General features: G+C 51.5%; 1 protein-coding gene across 1 annotated transcript in view; it reads right to left on the reverse strand.

Annotated features, from left to right (window-relative positions):
• Window positions 1-3,490: 3,490 nt before the first annotated feature.
• Window positions 3,491-21,729, reverse strand: part of CTNNBL1 (catenin beta like 1) — a 158,203-nt gene continuing 139,964 nt past the window's right edge. The window contains exons 14-16 of the mRNA XM_032845811.1: window positions 14,031-14,168; window positions 13,713-13,785; window positions 3,491-3,682 (exon numbers count right to left, since the gene is read on the reverse strand). Coding sequence (XP_032701702.1) covers window positions 3,594-3,682; window positions 13,713-13,785; window positions 14,031-14,168 — 300 coding nt within the window. The 3' untranslated portion in view covers window positions 3,491-3,593. The remainder of the gene's footprint in view (window positions 3,683-13,712; window positions 13,786-14,030; window positions 14,169-21,729) is intronic.

Below are 21,729 nucleotides of genomic sequence, written 5' to 3' on the forward strand. Positions count from 1 at the left end.
GACTCAGCAATTCTGCTTGGGAGTTTAAACTCACACGTGTGTGAAATGGCCAAGGATGTTCACTGCAGCATTTTAACGGCCAAAGACTGGAGACACCCCAAAGTCCCTGAATGTGATTAGTGGAATCACGTGTGCCCCTGCCACGGTCGAGCTCAGTGACGGGAGTGGGGCCACTGGGTGCGTACGGCGGGTGGAGAGCGAACAAAAAGGCGCAGGACGGAGGGCATGATATGCTCCCGTTTGTGTTAAATACGTTTTTATTCACTTAAAAACACATCCCTGAAAGGACAGTCTGGCTATTCAGCAGTGGCTTCTTCTGGGGAAGGGCGCTGCGGGGGTGGGGTGGGGGTGGGGGTATCACACACGGAATGCCCTCGCGGACCTTCTCAAGTTTACACCAAGGGCATGCGTCACCTGATCAAGAAAAAGGTGGCTAGGGGAGCACCTGTCTTTTCCGCAGCCCCGAGAAGGGAGGCCCAGCGCTGGGACACCAGCCACTTTCCATGTGGACCAAGGAGGAAGACAGGTTGAAGACTGTGGTTCTGCTCTTACCTTTGCTGTTGGGTAAGAAAATCTAATCAGGAAGTTTTTGCCTTTAGGAAAGTGAGTCTTGCCTCTCTGTCAACACTAAATTAGATGCTCTTGGTAATGGCAGAGGATGCCCCCCGGGCATGGGTGCTCTGGTTGGGGGTGACCCGAGAAGGGTGGCTTCTAGCTCCCCCGACAAAGCGCTCCCCCCCAGATAAAGGAGGAGTGTAGCCTAACAATCTCTTTAAATTAGACATGACCCATCTCGCTGCCACTGAACTCAGGCGTGCGGACCAGCGCAGAGCAGCAGGCTGTGAGGGAAGAGGTACGTGACATCCTCGCTTTCCTCGTGAAGAAATTCTAATCCTACTTAAAGGCTACTTTACTGCCGTGTTTGGATAGGAAAAGGCATACCGCCCTGCTGGGATGGTGGGTGCCGGTACCACGCAGCTGTGGGCACAAGGATGGCCATGGGGAGGCTTTGCTTGAAGGGAAGAGTTTGGGAGCCCCAACAGTGGACAGACGTGGAAGTCAAGTTCAGAACTTCATATGGCATAGGTGGCCTTTACTGGATGCCCAAGAAGTCCTTCTGGAGGGGTTGGGGCTGCTTGACGAGGCAGAGAGGGTCTCAGCAATGAGCAGACACACCCCAGGAGCCGATGGGTTAGCAAGGTTAGTAATGAGTATCTTTACCTTGTTTCTAACACCTTTTCTTAGCCCTGTGCAGTGGTTGTTAAAATCAGAAAGCAGAGGGTCAAGATTTCTCCTCATTCCGTCTTCCCAGTCCCTGCAGCACCTCTGAACTACAACCCCCTTCTGAATCCTAAGGGATTATACCTCATGTCCCCCCCCACCCAAAGCCTCCTGTCACAAAACTGATAGAAAAGGGGGCCCACTTCCTCATTTGTAAAGTGAAGACAGGAGTTGAAACCTCCTTTCGGCAGAGGGACTTGTCAAACCCCAGGAGGCACCCCCACGTGGGAAGCAAGGCGGAGTGGAGGGACTGTGGTTGAAGCGGGATGAGCGGCCCCGAGCCCGGCCCACCCTCTCTTCCGTGCTGGCTTCTGACGCGCTTCTGGGAAACCTAGAGTCTCGGGAGAAGGCGGCTGGACAGAACTCTGGATGGACGACCAGGCGACAGTGGCTGCCTCCAGCGGAAGGGGGGTCTAGGGGTCTGGGTGTGGGAGAGGAGACGGCTGGCTGCCTACCTTTCTGTCGAATTTTGAACTCCCGTACCGTGTACAAGCCTCACTGGGCTAAAAACAAAGAGAATTTAAGGAAGAGGATAATGCTGAAGGAATAATGCTCTCCGAAGTATCATCCTTAATTCAAGAAGTCTCTGATTCTGCAGGTTACATCTGGACATGCTTTATTCTTTGTGAATTCATTACACCACATATCGACAGTGGAACCAATCGAAGTGTCATGTCCGTCAGTGATCCGTGGTGGTCTCCCAGACAAAGCAGCGGGTGGAGGGGAGCGCGCAGCCTGCACAGGCAGGCAGACACGGCTGTGAACGCAGGTGCCGCTGCTTCTCGGGCCCAGGATCTCGCACAAGTCCCTCACCCTCCCTGGGACCCCAGCGTCCGCTCCTGTGAGTGGGGGGTAACGATGCCAGCAGGGCTGTCGCGCATGTTAAAAGAACGGATGCACAGCAAGAAACACACAGCAGGTGTTTGATACACGGGCACTACCGTAGTTACAGGAAAGTGAAATAAAAACACCAAACACCTAAATCCAAAGCAACACTATAAGGCCATTCTGATTCTGGCTAGGTCCTGGGGCAACACCCACCCCACAACAAGCATGGGCACGCTGTCCCGTTTCCCGCTGGGCTGACAAGAGCACCAGGAGGGCAGGGTGGTCTTACTCGATGCCTTCCCAGCTGCCCGACACTGGGCATGACGCAGGTGCCATCTTATTCGGCGTCCCCTTGGGCGGCTGCCTGGAATGGCAACCGGGTCTCCCCCGGCTCGCTGACTGTGGCCAGATGGTGGGGGCCGCCCGCAGCCCTATACTCGGGGCTCGATGAGAAGAGCTGGGCCTCCTGGCAGTGTTGGCCACAGGCACAGGCAGGGTGTGCGGCAGCCCCGTAGCCTATGTGCTGACCCTGGGCCATTTTAATGAAATGCCGCTTTTCTGAACTGGCTCATCCTCTACCTCGCTCATGAGGACGCTTTTCTTTGGGACACGCTAAAATCATGCTAACGGCCCGCTGACTTCCGTAAAGGAGGAGAGACATTTTCTCACACCCTGTGTAAAATGAATGGGACTCCAATGCTGAAGCCCCAGCATGTGGGGGGAAGAACAAAGGAAATCCTACTTCTAAGGTTCCCACTACGTGTGGCATGCTCAGATGACACCGCTCACCCCCCTCCAAGAACCACCCCTCCACTGCAGAGGAAGGAAGGTAAACTGGCAGGTGCGTATTTGGGCCCAAGGCCTGTTTCCTTCCAGCAGTGGCACTAACCCTGACGCATGGAGCTGCCCAGCTCGGCACCCGGCCATAGCCCAGATCCCAATCTCATCATCCCGGGGTGGGGCCCAATGAGGATGTGTTTGTTCATGCTCCCCTCCCGACCAGTGGCTCCGATGGATGCCAGGGTCCGGGATGCTGTTCCAAGGTCTGTGCTCTGGGTGGCAGGGGCCTCGCTGGGCCATGGAAGCTTCCAGGGCTGCTTCCGCCCGAGCCACATGCCTTGTGTCACCGTTGGGGTCAGGGCTGGACCAGAGAGGTCACTAGTCCGTGTGCTCCCCTTCCCTGCAAGACCACGGAGCAGCTGCGCGGCCATGGTGTGCTGCGCCGCTGGCTCACTGAGATGCTCACTGGGCCTCGGATCCCTCCCAGGGAGAGTGAGGCCCACCACTGAGCTTCCTCAGAGGTGTCCCCGGACAGCCACTGGGAAAGAGCCAGGGAAAGAGCAGAGGGTATTGCCCTGCTACAAAGAATGCCAGCCAGGAATACCAAAACTAGCTTTAATTTGTCCAAAAGTCACATTGAGCCGTGTAAAAACTTTCTGGGATGGAGGCCCAGAGAGTCCATGCTGCCTGAGGCCAAGGGGTTTCTAGAAGTTCTCCAGCAAGCCGAGGATGCGCTTCTGCTCGTTCTCCCGGAACTCCGGGCTCCGGCCATCACCGATGTTCTCTGCATACTCTGGGGAGACAAAGGCAGCGTGAGGCGTGGGTCCAAGGTGGACGGCTGGGTCCCTACATGCCCTTCCCTAAATCCTGCTCCTGCTGCGGCACGGGCTGTGCTAAAGACCTCGACGCCAACCACCCCCCCCAACCCGGGGCAGCTGGGGCCAAACTCCTGGGTCCTGCATTCGAGAAGCTCAGTGATCAGGGCCCAGCTCTCCCGTCCTCACTCAGAGCCCTCCCCAGCCGCACCCCTCACCCGCGCACAAGAAGTGGATGCCTGCGACGGGCACGTTCGTACCGGCCAGTGTTTGTCAGAGTGTGACCCGACCAGCAGCAGCAGCAGCGGGCAGCAACTTGTTAGAAAGGCAGACTGCGGGGCCCAACTCAGACCCACTTACAGACCACGCAGTCCGTGTGAACCAGCCCTTCAGGGAATGATGCACAGAAGTCTGAGAACCACCATTTGAGGCCATGGGGATAAAGTAATGATCAAAAGAGATGAAAATCTCTGCTCTTGTGAAGCCTACTTTCTAATGGGAAAACAACCAGGTAAATAACAGAGACGGGGGCTGTCAGAAGGCCTCACAGACATGTGATGAAGACGTGTAGCAAACTCCTGTGGGGAGGTCTGCGAGCGAGCGGCAGAGGGCTGGCCAGTGAAGACTGAGCGGGGAGCTCGCTTGGCTCGGTGGAGGGTGAGTGTGGAGGTCTGTGTGGCTCGAGCTCCGCACGGGGGACGGGAAGGGGCAGGCACAGACCACAGGGCCTATGAGCTGCTGCAAAGACTCTGGCCTTTCCCCTGTGACCAGAGCTGTGGGAGGGCTCTACTCCAGCGGCTGTGCAGGAGATGCCCTGAAGAGGGCAAGGGCAGAAGGAGGGAGATGTGATTTGATGGTGACTGGGACCAAGAAGGTCACAGTGGGGACGGGAAGTCTTCAGATCTTACATGCATTCTGAAGCTAGGCTGGAAGTGGGGCGGCAGAGAGACATGTGGATATGGACACCACCAAGAAGTATGACTGAGTAGTGGAGAAGGTGACAGCAAGCCTCGAACTCCCCCCATGAGGTGACCAGATGCTGCACCACTAAGGAGGGGTCAGAGTATAGTCCCCTGATGTGAGATTCAAAGAGCTGGAAGTTTTTAGGTAAATGGGGAGGTGGGAGAAACAATTGTGTCGAGATGCCCCTCCCCTGTCTTCAGTGGCAGGAAGATGTGGGAGAAAAGAACCACCACGGGAGAGGGGGGTTCCAGAGCACAAAGGCAAGGAGAATGCTCCAAGAGGGAGGAGGATACAGAGGACGACACTGAAGACAGATCTCCAAAGAACACCGTCACAGTGGCAACGTAGGTCACCACGTGCTCCACTTAACCCACATACCCCAGCACAATACCTGTAGCTCTCCATTTCATTTTCAGAAGTATCCCCCCTCCAATTATATACTCACGCTGGTTTTAGGAGGTGGGGGCGTATGGTGCAGAAATGCTGTGAAACTTAGGGACTGGAGGGCAGGAAATGGGGGTGGGGAGTGGGCTTCCTATAGTGAGTCCCAGGAGGAGGGATACAGAATGTGCCAGAAGGGAAGGGAGGCCAGCATTCTCACTGCCCACAATCCCAGAGGGAAGATGGTGTGACATCGTGGGCTGGGTTCGAACCCTGTCTCCAACTCACAATCCTAAGTGACCTTGGGAGGGTCTCCTCTGAAAATGTATGGAAAGTATTTGGCAAATAACAGATGTTCGAGACACACTAGCTCCTTCCCCGAGGCTCCTTTGCTCAAGCCAGCAGAGTCACGTGTGGAGAGCCCACATATCCTGTAGGTCCCTCTTAAAGGCCATCTTCTTGATGAAGCCTACCTGGTCCTCTCTTCCTCTGGCTCCTGTCGTCAGGCCAGGGTCCCCATCACAGGCCTGAATTCTAGACCACCCTGAATTTGTTCTCCTCTCCCTCCAGATGGGGAGTTTCAGGAAGGCAGAGGCGTGTGCCTTACTTTTGGCTGAACACCCAGCAGAGTCTGGCTGAGAGCCAACTATCAGTGCGGCGAGGTGCACAAGCTCTCCAAGCAGTGGATTAGGGCGATGGCTTGCGTCCCCGCCCCACTCCTCACACTGGGCAGCTTCAGGTAGAACAGAGAACCCTGGACAAGAGGCTTTTATATAATAAAACATCTGCTGAGCCGAATCAGACAAAGATTGGGGAGAGAAAAGCAAGTGTGCAACCCCTCCCCTGCTCCCTCCCACCCCCACTGTGCTGGGGAATAACTGCTCCTGCCACTTCTTCATTTTTCCTCCTTTCTCTTTATTACTTTGGACATGTGCCGGAAAACGGGATTTGGGATTCAGACATGTGCCAGCTGTGTGTCTCCCCCTGGAAATCATCCTCTTCCGTTAGCTACATCTATCACCTCCAGCAGCAAACGGCTGTGAGGCCTTCTATTAAAGGCCCCTTAAAGAAAGGGCTGGGGCGATGGGAGAATAGGATCCGGGCTGCGGAGACAGCTACAGGGCCATATGTAAGTGTTATCTCTTACTCACGTGTGAATGATCTAGTAGTTGATGCCCCAGGAGACAGAGAAATGACCATTATAGCATTTAATACCCCCAGAGGCATGGTCTGGAAGCAAGAGTCTTAATGGATTGAACTAACACTTTGCTCTCCTAATGTATTCTCAGACCCAGGAGGGAGGGGAGAAACGGTCTGATCCTTTGGGGCAGTGATTTTCCAACTCAAGCCAGCTTCCCTGTAGGGACTTAATCTCTTCCTAGAGACCTACAAGGTAGAGGAAAGCAGAATCCATATCAAGGGGATTAGAAAACGCCAAGGCCTTAGAAAATCCAAGCACACAGAGCACCCATCCCATGGCCTGTCTCCCGTGGCTCTCTGTGGGGAAGGAGGAAGCATCAGATTCGCTGTTCTCTGCAAATGGGTGCTGAATGGAACAGGTGCAATGTGGAAGAGGGGCTGTCTCCTCCGCAGCATGTGCTGGGCATGTGTGTCTGGTGGCTCATCTGATCTTTGCAGCATCACACAAGGCAGAGAAGCCATTCTGGTTTGCAGACGAGGAAACTGAAGCTTATTAGAGAACTGGAGCAACGTGCCCAACTCTGGGACGGTAGAGAGGCTGGGATTCAAACCAAAGGGTATATGAGTTGGGAAAAAGGCACTTGAAGAGCTAGTGGGCGGGGGAGCGAGTCCCCGAATTGGCATCGTCTTCCCTAAACAATATGCCGCCCGGCCTGCTCTCCATCCTTTGGGGAGAAAAGTGCTCGGTGAGCGCTCCAGAGCAGCCCAGCCCCCCGGGGCTTCTGGCTACAAAGTGCTCCAGAAGGCTAAGACTCCACATGCCATGTCCTGTGGTAAAGGGGCCCCAGTGGCCACAGGTGTGGAGTGGGTCAGAATGTCAGAACCGGCAGGGCTCTCAGAAATGTAGTACAACTCTGAAGGCTGGGTGACAGGCCAGCGTCCCACAGCAAGCCAGCCGGAGCCGGGCCCAGAACCAGGTCTGACGAGGCCCCAGTGCTCTTCCACGACCCCTGGCAGCCGGCACAGCTGTGCCATGCGCCCTCGCCCTCTACCCCCTACCCCTACTCATTCTTTGTTTCCACAGCAGAATCCTATTTAGAGAAAATCTTGGTGGTGCCAGCTACCTCTGGTTATTACAGCTGCTGCAGCAGTCTATAAATATTGAACAGGTCCCTCCCAGAGGTCTTGGGGAAGAGTTCTCTTTGCTCTGTGCGTGTGTGCGTGTGTGTGTAAGGAAGAGAGAATGCAGGAGAAAGCGAGATGCTAGATGAAGGGGGAACTAGGAGTGGGGGAACTGGGGGAGAGCGGGAGAGAGGAAGAAGAGGGTGAGTCGGGCTGGAGAGAGTGAGAAAGGTGGTCCTCACATCAACTCCCTTCTCTACTGCCCCAGCATTTTCAAATGCTCTTATAATAAAGGCTTTGATGGAGCTTAGAAACAGGCAGCAGTGCTGAACGCATAAATATTAAAGCAAACTTTAGACAGCAGGTTTACTATTCAGACATGGAATACAAGCTGTTCTGTTTATGTTAAACGGGAGAGGGAGGGGCCTCGGGGCTGGCGGATGGCGAGAATTATCTTCAGGGCAGAGACTTGGGCCGCACTCACAAGCCTGGTTCGGACCCCTGAACCTGAAGCCTCAAATGCTCACCCTTCAAGAAATGCAGGAGGAAGTGGGGTGAGGGGAGGAGAAGAATGCCCCTATTTTTCACACTGAAAACTTGGAAGACGCAAGAAACTGGGAAAGGAAAATGCATGTCTAACAGATTCCTTAATGACAGTGACAAGCCTGGAAGGTCTAGTGTCATACTTCCCTAGAAGGACACTCCCCTGTAGCTACAGGACACAAGTCCATCAGAAATTCCATTAAAGTGACACCCATTTAAAGGAAAAAGATACTATCTGTTTCTCATGCTAACAGGGGTCATGTTCCCATTTTCCTGAGGATGCCTGAGTTGCTGGGAAAACACCCTCCCCTCCCCTCCCAGGCCCCGAGGAGGAATCTGTCTGGGTGCTGGTCCACCGGCTTTCCTGCCAGCACCTGAGTCCAGGCTGCTGTCACCTCCAGGTCAAAGGATTAGGCCGAGGAAGCCAGGGAAGGAGGCTCCCTTTGCTGAGCACATACTGTCCCAGCCCCCTGACTGTAGCTCGACTTGAGCCTTCCCAAGGGGCAATATTCACCCCAGGTCTGTGTTTTACCGAGAGGAAACCAAGGCTCGAATGCATTATCTACCAACTTAGCCAAAGTTGCACAGAGAGCCAGAATCACGCGGGTCTGTGTGTCTCCGATCTGTTTCCTGCCGGAGGAGATCACACACGGGTCCCAGCAGCAGAGGCGCTGACATGTAGCGAGCACGTGCTATGTGCTGGCCGCGTGTCAGGGCTGTGCGTGCGGACGGCGCCTCCCCGGACTCTCACAGAACCTGGTGAGGCAGGTTATCTCCACCTCACAGATGAACGGCTGTGGCTTACGGAAGGTAACGAGCTGCCCAGGGTGAAATGCATGCCTCTCTCCAGGATTCTTTCCTGCTGCCGAACACCCTAGTGGTCACGGCAGCCATGACCCGGGGCAAGTGACGCACACATCAACATGTCATAGAAAGAGAAATCCTGTCAGCTTCTGAAGTTTCAAAATGGCAGAGGCAGTGCTCAGGCTACCAAGAGCCCCAAATCAACATGGAAATACATGTTTATGAGCTTCTAGAGGAGACTTTAAGCCATAATGAAAAAACAAATCAAAGGGCCAGGAGCCAATTTCTGAAGGCATTTTGAAGTCTTTGGTTCAGTCTTCTTGCCACCAATAAAAGAGTCTGGGTCAGTAATCCTCTAAGCTTTCCCCTGCACAACAGCCCAGCAGCCATGTGGTCTTCCCGTAACTTTTGCCAGTGACCAAAACATCGAAGAGACTTGCCAGGAGCTTCCACGGTAACCCCTGGCACAAGTATTTATACTAAATAGTATTTCCAGGTCACAGCTCCCACACCACATCCAAGGAGGTGGCCCCTTGATGATGGGCATCTGTGCCTGCCCTTAAGAGGTCCATCACGTGCTTCCAGAACCTTCTTAGTCACTTACCAGCTTCACGGAGACAGAAAGGACAAGGGTGGCTGCCAAGAACCAATGAAATGGGGGGAGGAGGGACAGGGGGTGAGTGTTTAATGGGTGCAGAGTTTCAGTTTTGCAAGATGAAAATTAAAGGTGTGGATAAGTGGTGGTGACAGTCGCAATGGTTACAATGGTAAATCTGACATCTATTTTACTACCACAAAAAGAAAGTACTTCCTCTGTGCAGCCCCCTGGACCCTTGTTCCTTTTAATCTGCAGCAGAGTGAAGCATGTCTTCATGATTCCTGCTCTATGTCTTCGCACTGACTTCATGCTGCCTTGTGTAGTGATTAGTCATTTCACCTGTGATGGGACCGTGTGCTCCCAGGGGACAGGGACTCCTAAGTGTCTCGTTCATCTTAGGAGCCTGCCTAGTGCCCTGTGATGCCAACTCGGTGCTCCATAAAAGCAGATGCCCTCAATTTTCTTTCTTAAAAGACGGGAGGACTGGGGGCGCCTGGGTGGCTCAGTCGTTAAGCACCTGCCTTTGGCTCAGGTCATGATCTGGGGTCCTGGGATCGAGCCCCCCGTCGGGCTCCCTGCTCAGCAGGAAGCCTGCATCTCCCTCTCTCATCCCCAATGCTTGAATTCCCTCTCACTGTTTCTCTCTGTCAAATAACTAAATAAAATCTTAAAAAAAAAAAAAAAAGATGAGAGGACTGTATAAGCCAATCGACAAAGTTAGAGGTTTCCTTTCTGCCAGATGAAAGACAGACTGTGTATAGTTCTGAGTTTTGATCTGGTTTTCAACACTGTTAGTGACTCAAGTACAAGGCACAAGAATACAGGCAGGAAGACCATCAGGTCCTCCTGGAGCACACGGTGTGGCCCGCCCTTCCCCAGGGAAGAGACCACCCTCTCCTATGTGCGTGCCCCAGTGCTCAGGCCTGGAGCAGCTGCCAGCTCCAGGGAAGGCTGGACTTTGGGAGCGCCGAGTAAGCAGTCTGCAGAAAGAGGGACTTTAATGAGCCATCAATTATTCCCAGCTCTCTTGGCACCCCCCAATAGAAGAGGAGGGAGGAAAATGGTGAGAAAGGGGACTGAGATACAACGAGAAAAGTCCCCTGCTGGGCTTGCCTCATCAGCGTTTTCCTGGGACCTCAAGGGATACATCAGCTGTCATCCTGCCAGCAAAACTTAGGAAATATGTAGGCCATAAAATCAAAGAAAAAGCTTGCATCTAATTAGTATGTTAAAAAAAAAAAAAAAGGAAGCAACCCAAACTGAAAAACAAAATTAAAATCAAAGAGGACAGACTGATGAGTTGGTTTTCTTTATGAGCCTTTGTTTTCTCATGCTTTTTGATGGAAGGAAGGGTGGAGGAAGAAGGGGGAGGGAGTGAAGGCTTTTAAAGGGGAGGGCCTGAGCAGAGCCCAGCCATCCACCCCGCCGCCAGCCGGCCTGACCCCTTTTCAACACCAACAGGGCTCTAAGGGGCTCGCTGGCTGCAGACAGGCAGGCCACGGGGCTCGGCTCCCCCGGCACACCACCACATCCAGAAGGGCTTCCCCAAGGTGGGAGCGAGCCAGGGCGGGTGCCTGCAGTGCACAGAGGGTCGATAACCCTTTGATGTCCTGTCCTACCCCTGGGTCTCCTGTCTCTCTGCCTAGAAGGTGTCTTTACCCCTGGAACACTCTTTCCAGTCCTAGGAGGAGCCTCTCCCTCCCTGGGAGCCCACGGAATGGCCTGTCCCTCCAGAACTGCTCTTACCACTCCGTCAGCACTCCGTTCACAACTTCAACCAGCACTTAGCATGCTGTAATTAGTTCCGAGTATCTCTCCCCACCAGACTATGAACGTCTCAAAAATACGGCTCATGCTCACTCTTCTTTGCCTCTTTAGTCCTGAACCCAGAGCCGGGCACTCGGCAAATGCCAGCTGAGAAGCTGCTGGAGCATGTATTTCGCTTGAAGTATGGCTGGTCACTTACACACCTGTGTCCTGCGGATTATAAACCCCATAAGGGCAGGCGCCGTGCAGCACCCGAGGACAGTATCCAGCACGGTGCTTAGCCCTGAAGAAAGTCTCAGCAAACATCTGCTAAATTCAACTTGCACAAAGGTGGGGCTGAAGTTAACAGTATGTAAGATACTCAGTGGGTTCTCCTTCCGTGCCCAGCGTGGCTCTGGGGGCTGAGGAGACACGGTGAACAAGCCAGACAACGTCCCTACGTTACAGAGCTTACATTTTCATGTATGAGACACACAAAACGAGTAAACAAAGACATAAATAAAAACAATTACAGATTGTAATAAAGGCTAGGAAGGAAATAAACTGGGTGCTATGATGGGAAGTAACAGATGGAGAAAGCCGCACGGATTCAAGATGGAGTCTAGAGGCGGATCTGGCGGATTTACTACTCTGTGGCTGCACAGGGCGACGGAGGGAGAAACAAGGGCTGGCCCGAGGCTCCGGCACAGCTGGGGGGAAAGAAAGCAACAGCGGACAGGACCAAGAGTGGCGGGAACGCACGTGGCATCTGTGCATCAGCAAACAAACCTCTGCTCAGCGTCTAGTGTGTGCCCGACACCCCACGAGGCACTGGGGGGCGCTCTGAGGGGGACAGAGCCCGGCTCACAACCACCGGAAACTCCGAATAACTTAAGATATACGTGTGAGGATTTCACAAAGGAAAACATCCACCTACTCCGTGTCAGTACCCGTTAAAACACCTTTTCTTCCTCAGGAGATCACTGTTTTGATTGCAGGGACGGAGGTGCAGGGAGAAGCCGAAATGCGAAAGAGAAGAGCTGAGAGTGATAAAAAGTTCTAATTGAACAAGTGGGCGTTAGACGGAAATGCCATTTAAGAACCGGAGATGCAAATCACCGCAGCTACACCCTGGGGAGGAGGCGGCATGACACGCCACGCAGTAATTCAGGTGAACGAGACACGGAGAGGGGAAGGAGCACCCGGGATGCCGCCGTGGAAGGCAGGGTGCTGGGCTCGCTTTGTGAATGGTTTCCCTTTCTGCTTTCTCTTAGGAAGAAAACAAGATTCTAATACCTCAAATTCTCCATCTGCAAAATGGACACGATGGTGGTCCCGCTGGCACCTGCCCGGTGCGGCTGTGCTGAACACGGGGCTTCCTGCTCCCATGCTTTCACACACACCATTCCGTCGTTCTGGGATGTCCTGGCCCCAGCTGCTAAGACCCACTTCGATGCCACTTTCACAAGAATTGCCATAAGACTGTTAGCCATGCCTCACTTACAGTAACGATGATGACAATTATCATCATCATATTTCATAATATTCGTAACAGCTAACATTTATGGAGAACTTATTAAGGGCCGGTATTTCAATCTATCATCTTCTTTAATTTTCTTACCCATACTATGAGATCACATAGCAAATGGGTATCTCGCTCCAGGTAACACAGTAAGTAACAGAGCCAGGATTCAGTTCCAGGAGGCGGATCCCAGAAACCATGGCTCTTAACTTCTCTCTACCTTATTATATGTACCATTTATCTTCACATTTCATGCCCCCGCCTGAAATGGGAGTTATAAGCCACTTACAGGCAAACCCTTAGAGTAAACCTAGCCTACTCCTTCACCTTGGGAACGGGCAGAATATGGGCCAGGGCGGGAAAATGAAAATCTGCTCATAGCGACCAGTCTGCCCTGGCTCTCTCTGACCTCTGGCAGGAGCTGTACCACGAAGTCCAATACGGGCCTCTAATGCCATGTGTGTGAGTCTGTGCTAAGGGGCCCATGGGCATGGCCGCATCAGAGTCCAGCTCTGGTACCCTTGTGAGTGCGAGCCTGCTCACCACTGCAGGCCTCAGGAGCGACTCCAGCTGAGGAAGGTCCCGAAGATGTCACGGCATCTGAGGGAATCCCTGGGGTAACTGAGGGCAGGGGGGAGGCTCAAGTGACCAAGCACTGTCTGGGTGCCAGGCACTACCTACCGCTGGGCACTAGACTGGACGCTGTCATGCAGTGTCTCCTGAACCTTTGCAGAAGTTCTAGATCACACTCACACAGCTGGGGGAAGGCAGGGTCAAGGCTGGATGGCAGACCTGCTCTTTCGGCCACACTACACTGCCTCAGATTCACTTCCTGCGGTCTTGCATGATTCTGGGGATTTCCTGTTACTTCCTTGTTTTTTTTCTCCCAAAGAAAGCCATTTCCTTCCACTCCATGTAGTTTGCAACTGGATTTGTTTGTTTTGTCTTCTTCTTTCTTTTAAATTCTTAACAAATACTTCTAAGCCTTGCTGCCTCTCGTGTGTTACATGTTCTTTAAACGCTGGAACGGAAGGGTCAGAGGCGTAGAATGAATACCTAGGCTAGTCCTGGGCACCCTAACGGAGACGATCCGGACCCACAGTGCATGTGACAACACACTGAGCCTGCAGCACAGAGAACGCTGAGCACCAAATGCCGGGAGCCTCACACACAAGCAGCACCAACTCACCCTTGATGATGTGTCTGACGATCTTGATGGAGCTCCCCCGCATGTTCAGGATCTGGTGAACCCTCTGGCGAATCTACGAGGAAGGGGAAGGGCGGGGAGAGAAAGGGAAAGCACTGTTTGTCCTGGCAGACACCAGCATCCATCCTGTAGAAAGCGCGCACCGCACACCCACCCCTGATGGAGCGGGCCCACACAGAGCGCAGGGAGGCAAAGAGAGTGGATCCCCTTCTTTTTCGGAGTCTCTGCCCAGGCAGGGGCTCAGGAAGGAGGCAGGCATGGACAGGCATGGACAGGCCCGTCGGGGGCAGCCCCTCCTACCTGGGGCACGTTGGCATTGCAGATCTCCGCCATGATGTAGCAGATGTGCTGAAGGACAAAGAGCCCCGCGTCCAAGCGCCGGAGGTAGAACTCGTCCTCCGTGTCGTTGTCTATGATCTCCCCGCGCCGGACCATGTCCTGCAAGCAAATGAGCATTGGGGACAAACGAGCCGGCCAGTGAGCCCACAGTACACAAAAGAACGGCAACTACAACAACAATGACAACAGCACCAGGAGGCCATTCCATTGTGGTCTCCTGCTCCGCCCATTATCTTCTAAAGTCCCCTCCTTACATTTTCATTTTTAATGGACTAGAGGCCCAGGGAGTCAGATTAAAGCCCTTTTTTCCCCCTATGCAGTCAAGGCCAAAATGATCTCATCCACATTTCAATCTGAAAAATAAGCTGACAGGGACACAAATCTCAGCTGTATCTGCTTCCAGCCATTCTTCACTCTTTGTTTCTGGCCCCCGTATATCACCTCTCTAGAAGACCTATGGATCTCTTTCCCTTCCCAGTCAGATGGAACTCGGGAGGAGCGGTCCCATGTCCACAAGTCTGTCTTGCTGCCCTGGTGAGGCTGAGGGCGATGGCACAGGCCGTACGAGCGCCCCTCCGGGCTCACACCGCATCAGCAGCAAAACGCCACCACCCCTTCCGTGGCGCTTCACCAGCAGGCACTCCCCTAGGCCGACACCCTGACAAGCGACAGGAGTCTCCTTCCTCAACTGCTGCAACTCCAGACCTATCCATCTTGCTGTCCCCAGATGTATTCCTCTTCAGCAGATTCTTTTCTTAAACAGCTTTACTGAGATACAATTCACATACCACACAATTTGCCCGTCTAAAGTGCACCGTGTACCGGCTTCTGGTGTGCTCAGAGCCGTGTGACCGGCACAATGGTAGGACACGTCCACCACCACCCCTGAGCCCCCCAACTAGCAGATTATCACCACCTCTGCCACCAGAGCTCCTCTTCCCACCTCTGGGCCTTCACTGCCTTCCCTCCTCGGGATCCTAGGGTTATCTCTTAGGCCAGTGCTGCCTTTATGCTACCTCCACCGCTCGCCTTCCCTCATGACAAGGCTAACACTGCTCCTCTCCACACGCCTCTCCTGCACCCGACCTGCTACCAGATGCCATGCTCGCACAGATCCCCACCGTAACCCTCCTCCGTTGTTAACACCCGTCTCCAACTCCCTTCATTTCATAAGGGTGGACTATGAACTCTGGTAAGGCAGGGACTGAATTCTGTCTTCATGTCTCCACTCAGTAAACATCCACACACTGAACGAAAGGGAAAAGACATCTCTGTTTTGGGCTGTTGGCTCTCAGGAGTAAGAACTGGGAGACGGACTCGTTCCATGTGACTGGCAGACTGGCTTGAGAAGACAGGTGCTTGACACATGCTTTTGATGACAACAATCCATTTCTTAATTCTGTCAGTAGTTTTATGGCCGTGGTTCCCTCTGACAGCTCAGGCTCCTGTCACTGATGGAAGCCCCTGAGACCCTGCTTTCCACTCTCCCAAATGTGGAGGACTTACAGATTGGTCATCAATCTCCAAAGAGAACCCTTAGAGACTATTTAGACGCAGATAATGCTCTTCTTTATTTGCCCAAGGGGCCGGCCTGTAGCAACACAAGGCTACTTTTCATCTCGCTCCTAAAGGCCTCTGTCTGAGGCAAAGGAGGGCTACACTGTCTGGCAAATCAGCACCGCTAATTCCTAGCTTCATTTAGTAGCAAATTCCTTGGTAATCTGGTAATGGTGTTAATGTTCACGAGGTAGTCATGGAGCACTGGACTGATGTCCGAGGAGTTTAAAAATAGAAGGGTCTCTTTACTTTCACATTTACTCATAATCGTAACTTCCTGCTCCAGAACTCCTAAGTGTTCATCAGCTGGGGGCACAGGAAGCAAAATCACTCCAGACTTCCACTCATGCAAAAAGCATTTGCTGCTAATACTTTACATTTCTATAATGCTGTAGAGTTTAAAGTGTCATTATATATACGGTTCTGACTACCACATTTAAAGAGAGCAGGGAGGGGATTATTAATCCCATTGTACAAATCAGAATCAAAGGCACACAGAGGTTAAGTAAGTTGCCTGTAATTACATGATTACCAGTTACTAGAATATGGACCCCCTGGGGATGGGAATCCTGTCTGATTTACCTCTGAGGTGGAGATGATAAACGTAACACCAAGTGCTCAGATCCCAGCCCAGGTAAGCACCCAGCAGCAAGGGCGCCATTCTAAGCATTGACTTAAGGCAGAAAAAGAATGAAAACGGAGGTAAGGGGATGCTCTGGTCTTTGTCATGGAGGGGCCGACTGTCTGGGGAGGCCACAGGGACCCAGGAAATGACCAGAGAGTAAGAGGATATTAAAGATAATGACAGGTGGTGGGTGCTGATCAGGGTTGGCTAAGACAGGAGGGCACCCGGGAAGAAGTGACTCCCGGGCAGCCTTTCCAGCTCCTGAGAGACAGCAGAATGAAGGCCTTAAGGATGAGGCCTTCCAGGGGTCTGAGACCTCGTGCAGCTCATTGCTCTCTGCCCACCAGCAACCGCACCCCCCGCCTCCCCCGCCGCCCTGCCTTGCACACAGAACAGACAGGCCTGCCTTCTGCTCTGTCTGTCTCTTCACCATTGCTGGCGATGTTGGTACTAGCCCCACCCCCCACTCTCTATCATAATATAGTTAAAGCCTATAATGGGATATTGCTTTCAAAAATTTTCCTGAGAGTTTTGAAAACTTTTCAGTTTTCCAACTTGTAAACTTTTCCAACTAGATACTAGGATTTTTCAGTCCGGAAAACCCCCAAGACTTTCATTTATCCATTTACGGCACCTCCCATGACCCGCCTTCCAGCAGTTATTCCGATGTGTGCCTCTCACATGTCGGCTCCTTGGAGGCAAGAGCTGTGTGTCACTCTTCTTTGTGCCCTAGAAAGCACCTGGCATACCACTTTGAGCACAGCAGGCTCTTGGAAAGCATTTGTCAAACAGGACTGGGAAACGCAGCCAGAAGTTCAGTGCTGCTTAAGGAGCTGTGTGTGCTAAGACTCCCGTGGACGGGGAGAGGGGGAAGCATCAGACGTGGTGAGGGACAGGACCATGATGGGCCAGCTGATGGGGGCCTGAACCCTGGCGAGAGAACTGAGACACAATGGGCTGCAGGCTGGGGCGCCTGGGTGGCTCAGTGGGTTAAGCCTCTGCCTTCAGCTCAGGTCGTGGTCTTGGGGTCCTAAGATCGAGCCCCTCGTCAGGCTCTCTGCTCGGTGGGGAGCCTGCTTCTTCCTCTCTCTCTGCCTGCCTCTCTGACCACTTGTGATCTCTGTCTGTCAAATAAATAAATAAAATGTTAAAAAAAAATTAAAAAAAAAATGGGCTACAGGCTGCCTGTGCAGGAAAACGTCACACAGGGGAACACGCAACTCCTGTGTGACAGACACGCCGGTTCACAACCCTGAGAGGCAAGCAGAGTGCATGGCTGGGAGGCCGCAGTATCAGCCTCTGTGGGGAGCTGATCAGATGGAGGAGAGAAGGTGATGAAGCCCTTAGAGGTTTGGAAACATGGAAACCGAGAGAGGAACACATTTCGTTCGTCCACCTGATAAAGATTTCCTGAACACCAAAAGGTGGGCCGGGTACTGGATGATGTGCTGGGGGGCGGCAAAGATGAATTAAGAGTCCACATCGTCAAGGAGATTATAGCCTAATAACATAGCCAAATTATTAATTTTTAAAAATGTAATAATGCCTATGATCAAGGGCCTCTCAAACGGTACCACATGCTGTGGGCACCCAGGACACACTTTGTCTGCCTGGAGGGGCCAAAAGACTTCACAGGAAATGTACATTTGAGGTAGACTCTGTAGGAGTCTGATAGGCTGGAAAGGACATTCTAAGCAGAAGGAGAAACAGCATGGATCAAGGCATGGAAAAGTCAGCTTGGCTAGGGTGAGAGAGATCAACAGTGGAACATCAGTATCACTGAAAGAAAGGTTAGAAAGGAGGAAGGGAGTGTGGTTTTTTGCTTATCAAGACCCTGGCTGTGGGCAGATGATATTATTTTTGATTGATTGCTACAGATGAGGCACTGTGGGAGGCCGTCTGAATACAGACCTCTGCCGCCACCACCCATCCACCTCAGAGAGCCAGCCAGTGTTTACGGAGGGCTCGTTGCATGTCAGGCTGAGTCTAAGTACGTTTAAATTCCTTTGCTTCTCACAAATATTGGAGGAAAAGGGACTCGGCAGAGCCGTCTCCCCAAGGCCAATGGGTGGCAGAACTGGGACTCAAAACCAAGGCTCAAACCCGAGTTTCACGCTGCCATGTTTGCGTGGGTGCAGGTTGCGGAGCTGTTTGTGAGACCAAAGATGCCCAGTAAGAGTGGTAGAGGCTCAAGAATGGAGCACAGCAAAATTAAGTTTCTTCCTTCCTGATGCTTTTTCCTTTTCCATACTCTCCCCTACGATCTGATCTTCTTTTAACCAGACAGGCACATACTGTACCTTCCCGTTTCTCTAAATATTGTCATCCAGAGAGGACGGACCCAAGAGACCAATGCCAAACTCCATTTTTGTCTCTCTCCTTAGAACTTCAGGACTCTGACAATGTTCAAGTCAACATTCTACTTTTAGATATACGGCCAGATGATTTGAAAGGGAAAATTTCAAATGTAGATCTGAGATGCGGCTTTAGCTCATCTCCAAGAAAGGCATCACCATCGCTGGGCTGAACATGCACAAAGATGAAACAGAGATTGGCTTCTAAGACGAAGTCTCTGCCCTGACAGTTTCTGAAGCATCATAGAAACCAGCAAGCAGAGAAGGTGACTGCTGTCAGGATAGCACCTTATCTAGCCTGGTACAACTCTGTGGCAGGGAATATTTACTGCTGACTGGATTCAGAAAAGTTGAGTGGAAACGTGTACTCAGTGTTTAAAGGGAAATAAAAGAAGCAGGATGGTTATGTATCATTCCGATAGCAAATAAGAAAGTTTGGGGAGGGGCGCCTGGGTGGCTCAGTAAGTTAAAGCCTCTGTGTTCGCTCAGGTCATGATCCCAAGGTCCTGGGATGGAGCCCTGGCTTGGGCTCTCTGCTCAGCAGGGAGAGTGCTTCCCCCAACCCCCAGCCCCCGCCTACTTGTGATCTCTGTCTGTCAAATAAATAAATAAAAAATCTTAAAAAAAAAAAAAAAAAGAAAGAGGATCATATATAACCTTTGTTATAAATGGATTAATGAATTTCTGGCTCCTTTCTGGATTCTAAGATACCAGATTAAAAAAACTGATGTGGAGATAAGGAAGTGGACCTAACCCTGGAAAGACTTCTCGGGGTGTCTGAGACTCCAAGATAGCTGCTGGTACAACCCAACTCATGATCATCTGGCTAGGATTCAGTCTCTGAAGTAATATAAAAGTAACATCAACATTCTAGCATCACCACAAGCTTCTCCCTACTGTCTTATTTTCCTCACAGAAGGCTCTGGAAGAACTGAAGGAGTCCGATTTAAAAAACTCTTGATGGTTACATACTAGTAGCACATAAGTAGACTTGCCTCACTAGCAGTAGGGAGCAAATGACTTCTGCCCCACTGACCAGTGAGACATCCTTCAAAGTGACTGACAAGGAAAAGAGTGAGGCTGTCTGGCCCACGCAGAGATTAAACCTGCAGCTCCCCAGCCTCAGCACGCAGGCACCAAACCTAGTAACATGAGTATCAACAGATCCAAACATGAGTATAATAGGCCCATTCTAAAAAAATACCTAACCTCCCTTGCCTTCTTTCCCTCTTAAGAGACCCTCTGACATTACAAGTAGCATTTAGACACTGGGTTTTCTGAATGATGATGTATTAATTCTACAAACAGGTTCCTCTGCCAAGATTGGACAGAATACTAAACAAACTAACGCTCGCTAACTTACTAGTGTCCTTAGAGAGGTCATCTAACTTTTCATGGCCTTGGCTTCTTTGCTTGGAAACGAGAAGCCTGTCCTGGATCAGGGAAGGAAAACAGGTTTCACTTGGAGCGCCCACTCTCACGCACCTCAGTGACTGTCAAGTGCTCAACGTGGAAAAGGGCTGGGGGACTAACGGGAGCTTGTGCAGGAGGAGCCCTGAGACCAGTTAAGCTGTATCTGCGCTGACTGCAGGGTGGGGAGTGGCAGGAAGCGCCAACTGTCTTCCCTGATCTCGTGCTCTAGAGAGTTCCTTTCAGCTTTGATAAACCAGGGCAAATCTAGGACTGAGCCACCTCCATCACCGGACAGGATGGATTTCTGCCTGTATCTGGGTGTCTGTATGGACGGACTGAAGCTGTTGACTGGTGGTGCTCCCAGTCAGAAGAGCCACTGTGACAAAGGCCTCAGGTAGGAGACAGGGAGCGTCACCCTGACATGACATAGTGGTCAGCACTGACAACGAGCTCATTCTCTCACAGTAAATTAGACTTCCTCGTCCCAAAGAGATGAGCCCTGGATCTGCTGCTACATTGGACAGGCCATTTTTAAACAATCTAGACATGAAAATCGAGTGTTCTTCAAATGGCAATACGATTAACAGAGATTAAAGAGAAATTCCAAAAATCCAGTAACTTCCTCAAGTATCATAAACATACCTTACTTTAAAAAATTTCAGAGTGAAAATGTGTGTGTACACTAAACTATATCTAAAATGAGACAGGTGAGTTAAGATGTAAAGGAAGTCTTCCACAAATTCATTCAACTCTCACCGCTGTGGCGAGTGAAGGTGACGGTCCTCTTTGTGAAGCAATGACAACTCGACATCCACAGAAGCGCTTTCTACTTTTGAGAGCAGAGTATCTTCATTAACCTCACTTGCTGTATATGCCCTGTGTTGGGTATGCACATTTCAAGTATCATTTCCAGATTTCACAGATGGAAAAACCGAGACAGATGTCAAATGATTGTCACTGAGTTTCGGTTAAAGACTCTGGTGGAACATGATTTCCTTGTCCAAGACCTTTTTCTATTTGTCCTTTCACTCTGGCAAGAGATGGGATGTAGCACATGGATAATGACAACAGCAACCTTTCCCGAGCTCAGCACTTCCATGGATTTTTCCTCACGAGGAGTTGGGAACTTTGCGTCCGCCTTTCAGAGGGGAAAGGAAGGCTTACAGAGGTGGAATGTCTCATAAGGCCACAAAGCTCATGGTTGAGTAGGAGCTGGAGACAGGATAAAACACGTACAGTTTGGCTCCAAGCCTGTGATACCTTTCACAGTCCAAAGAAGGAAAAACTTTGTTTTATAGACCTTTTCCAGTATTAGCATATGAACAAAGAGCATTTTTTTTTCTTGATGCCCTATCTAGGGTCTCATGCAAACCAGCTATATTAAATGTGTGGTCCTCTTGTGTCTTCCTGGGTCTGTTTTTTCCTTGTAAATTAGACAAATTAAAAAACAAATACATAGAAATTTAAAAAAAAAAGGCAAAGGGGGCCTGGGTGGCTGGTTAAGTGTCTGCCTTCGGCTCAGGTCATGATCACAGGGTCCTGGGATTGAGCCCCATATCGGGCTCCCTCCTCAGAGGGGAGTCTGCTTCTTCCTCTCCCTCTGCCGCTCCCCCTGCTTGTGTTCTCTCTTTGCAAGCATGCTCTCTCTCAGATAAATAAATAAATCTTAAAAAAAAAAAAAAAAGGTGCATGTGTGTGTGTGTTTGTGTGT

The sequence above is a fragment of the Lontra canadensis genome, unplaced genomic scaffold, assembly GCF_010015895.1.
Source record: "Lontra canadensis isolate GAN:19392208 unplaced genomic scaffold, GSC_riverotter_1.0 scaffold169, whole genome shotgun sequence".
NCBI classification, from domain to species: domain Eukaryota; kingdom Metazoa; phylum Chordata; class Mammalia; order Carnivora; family Mustelidae; genus Lontra; species Lontra canadensis.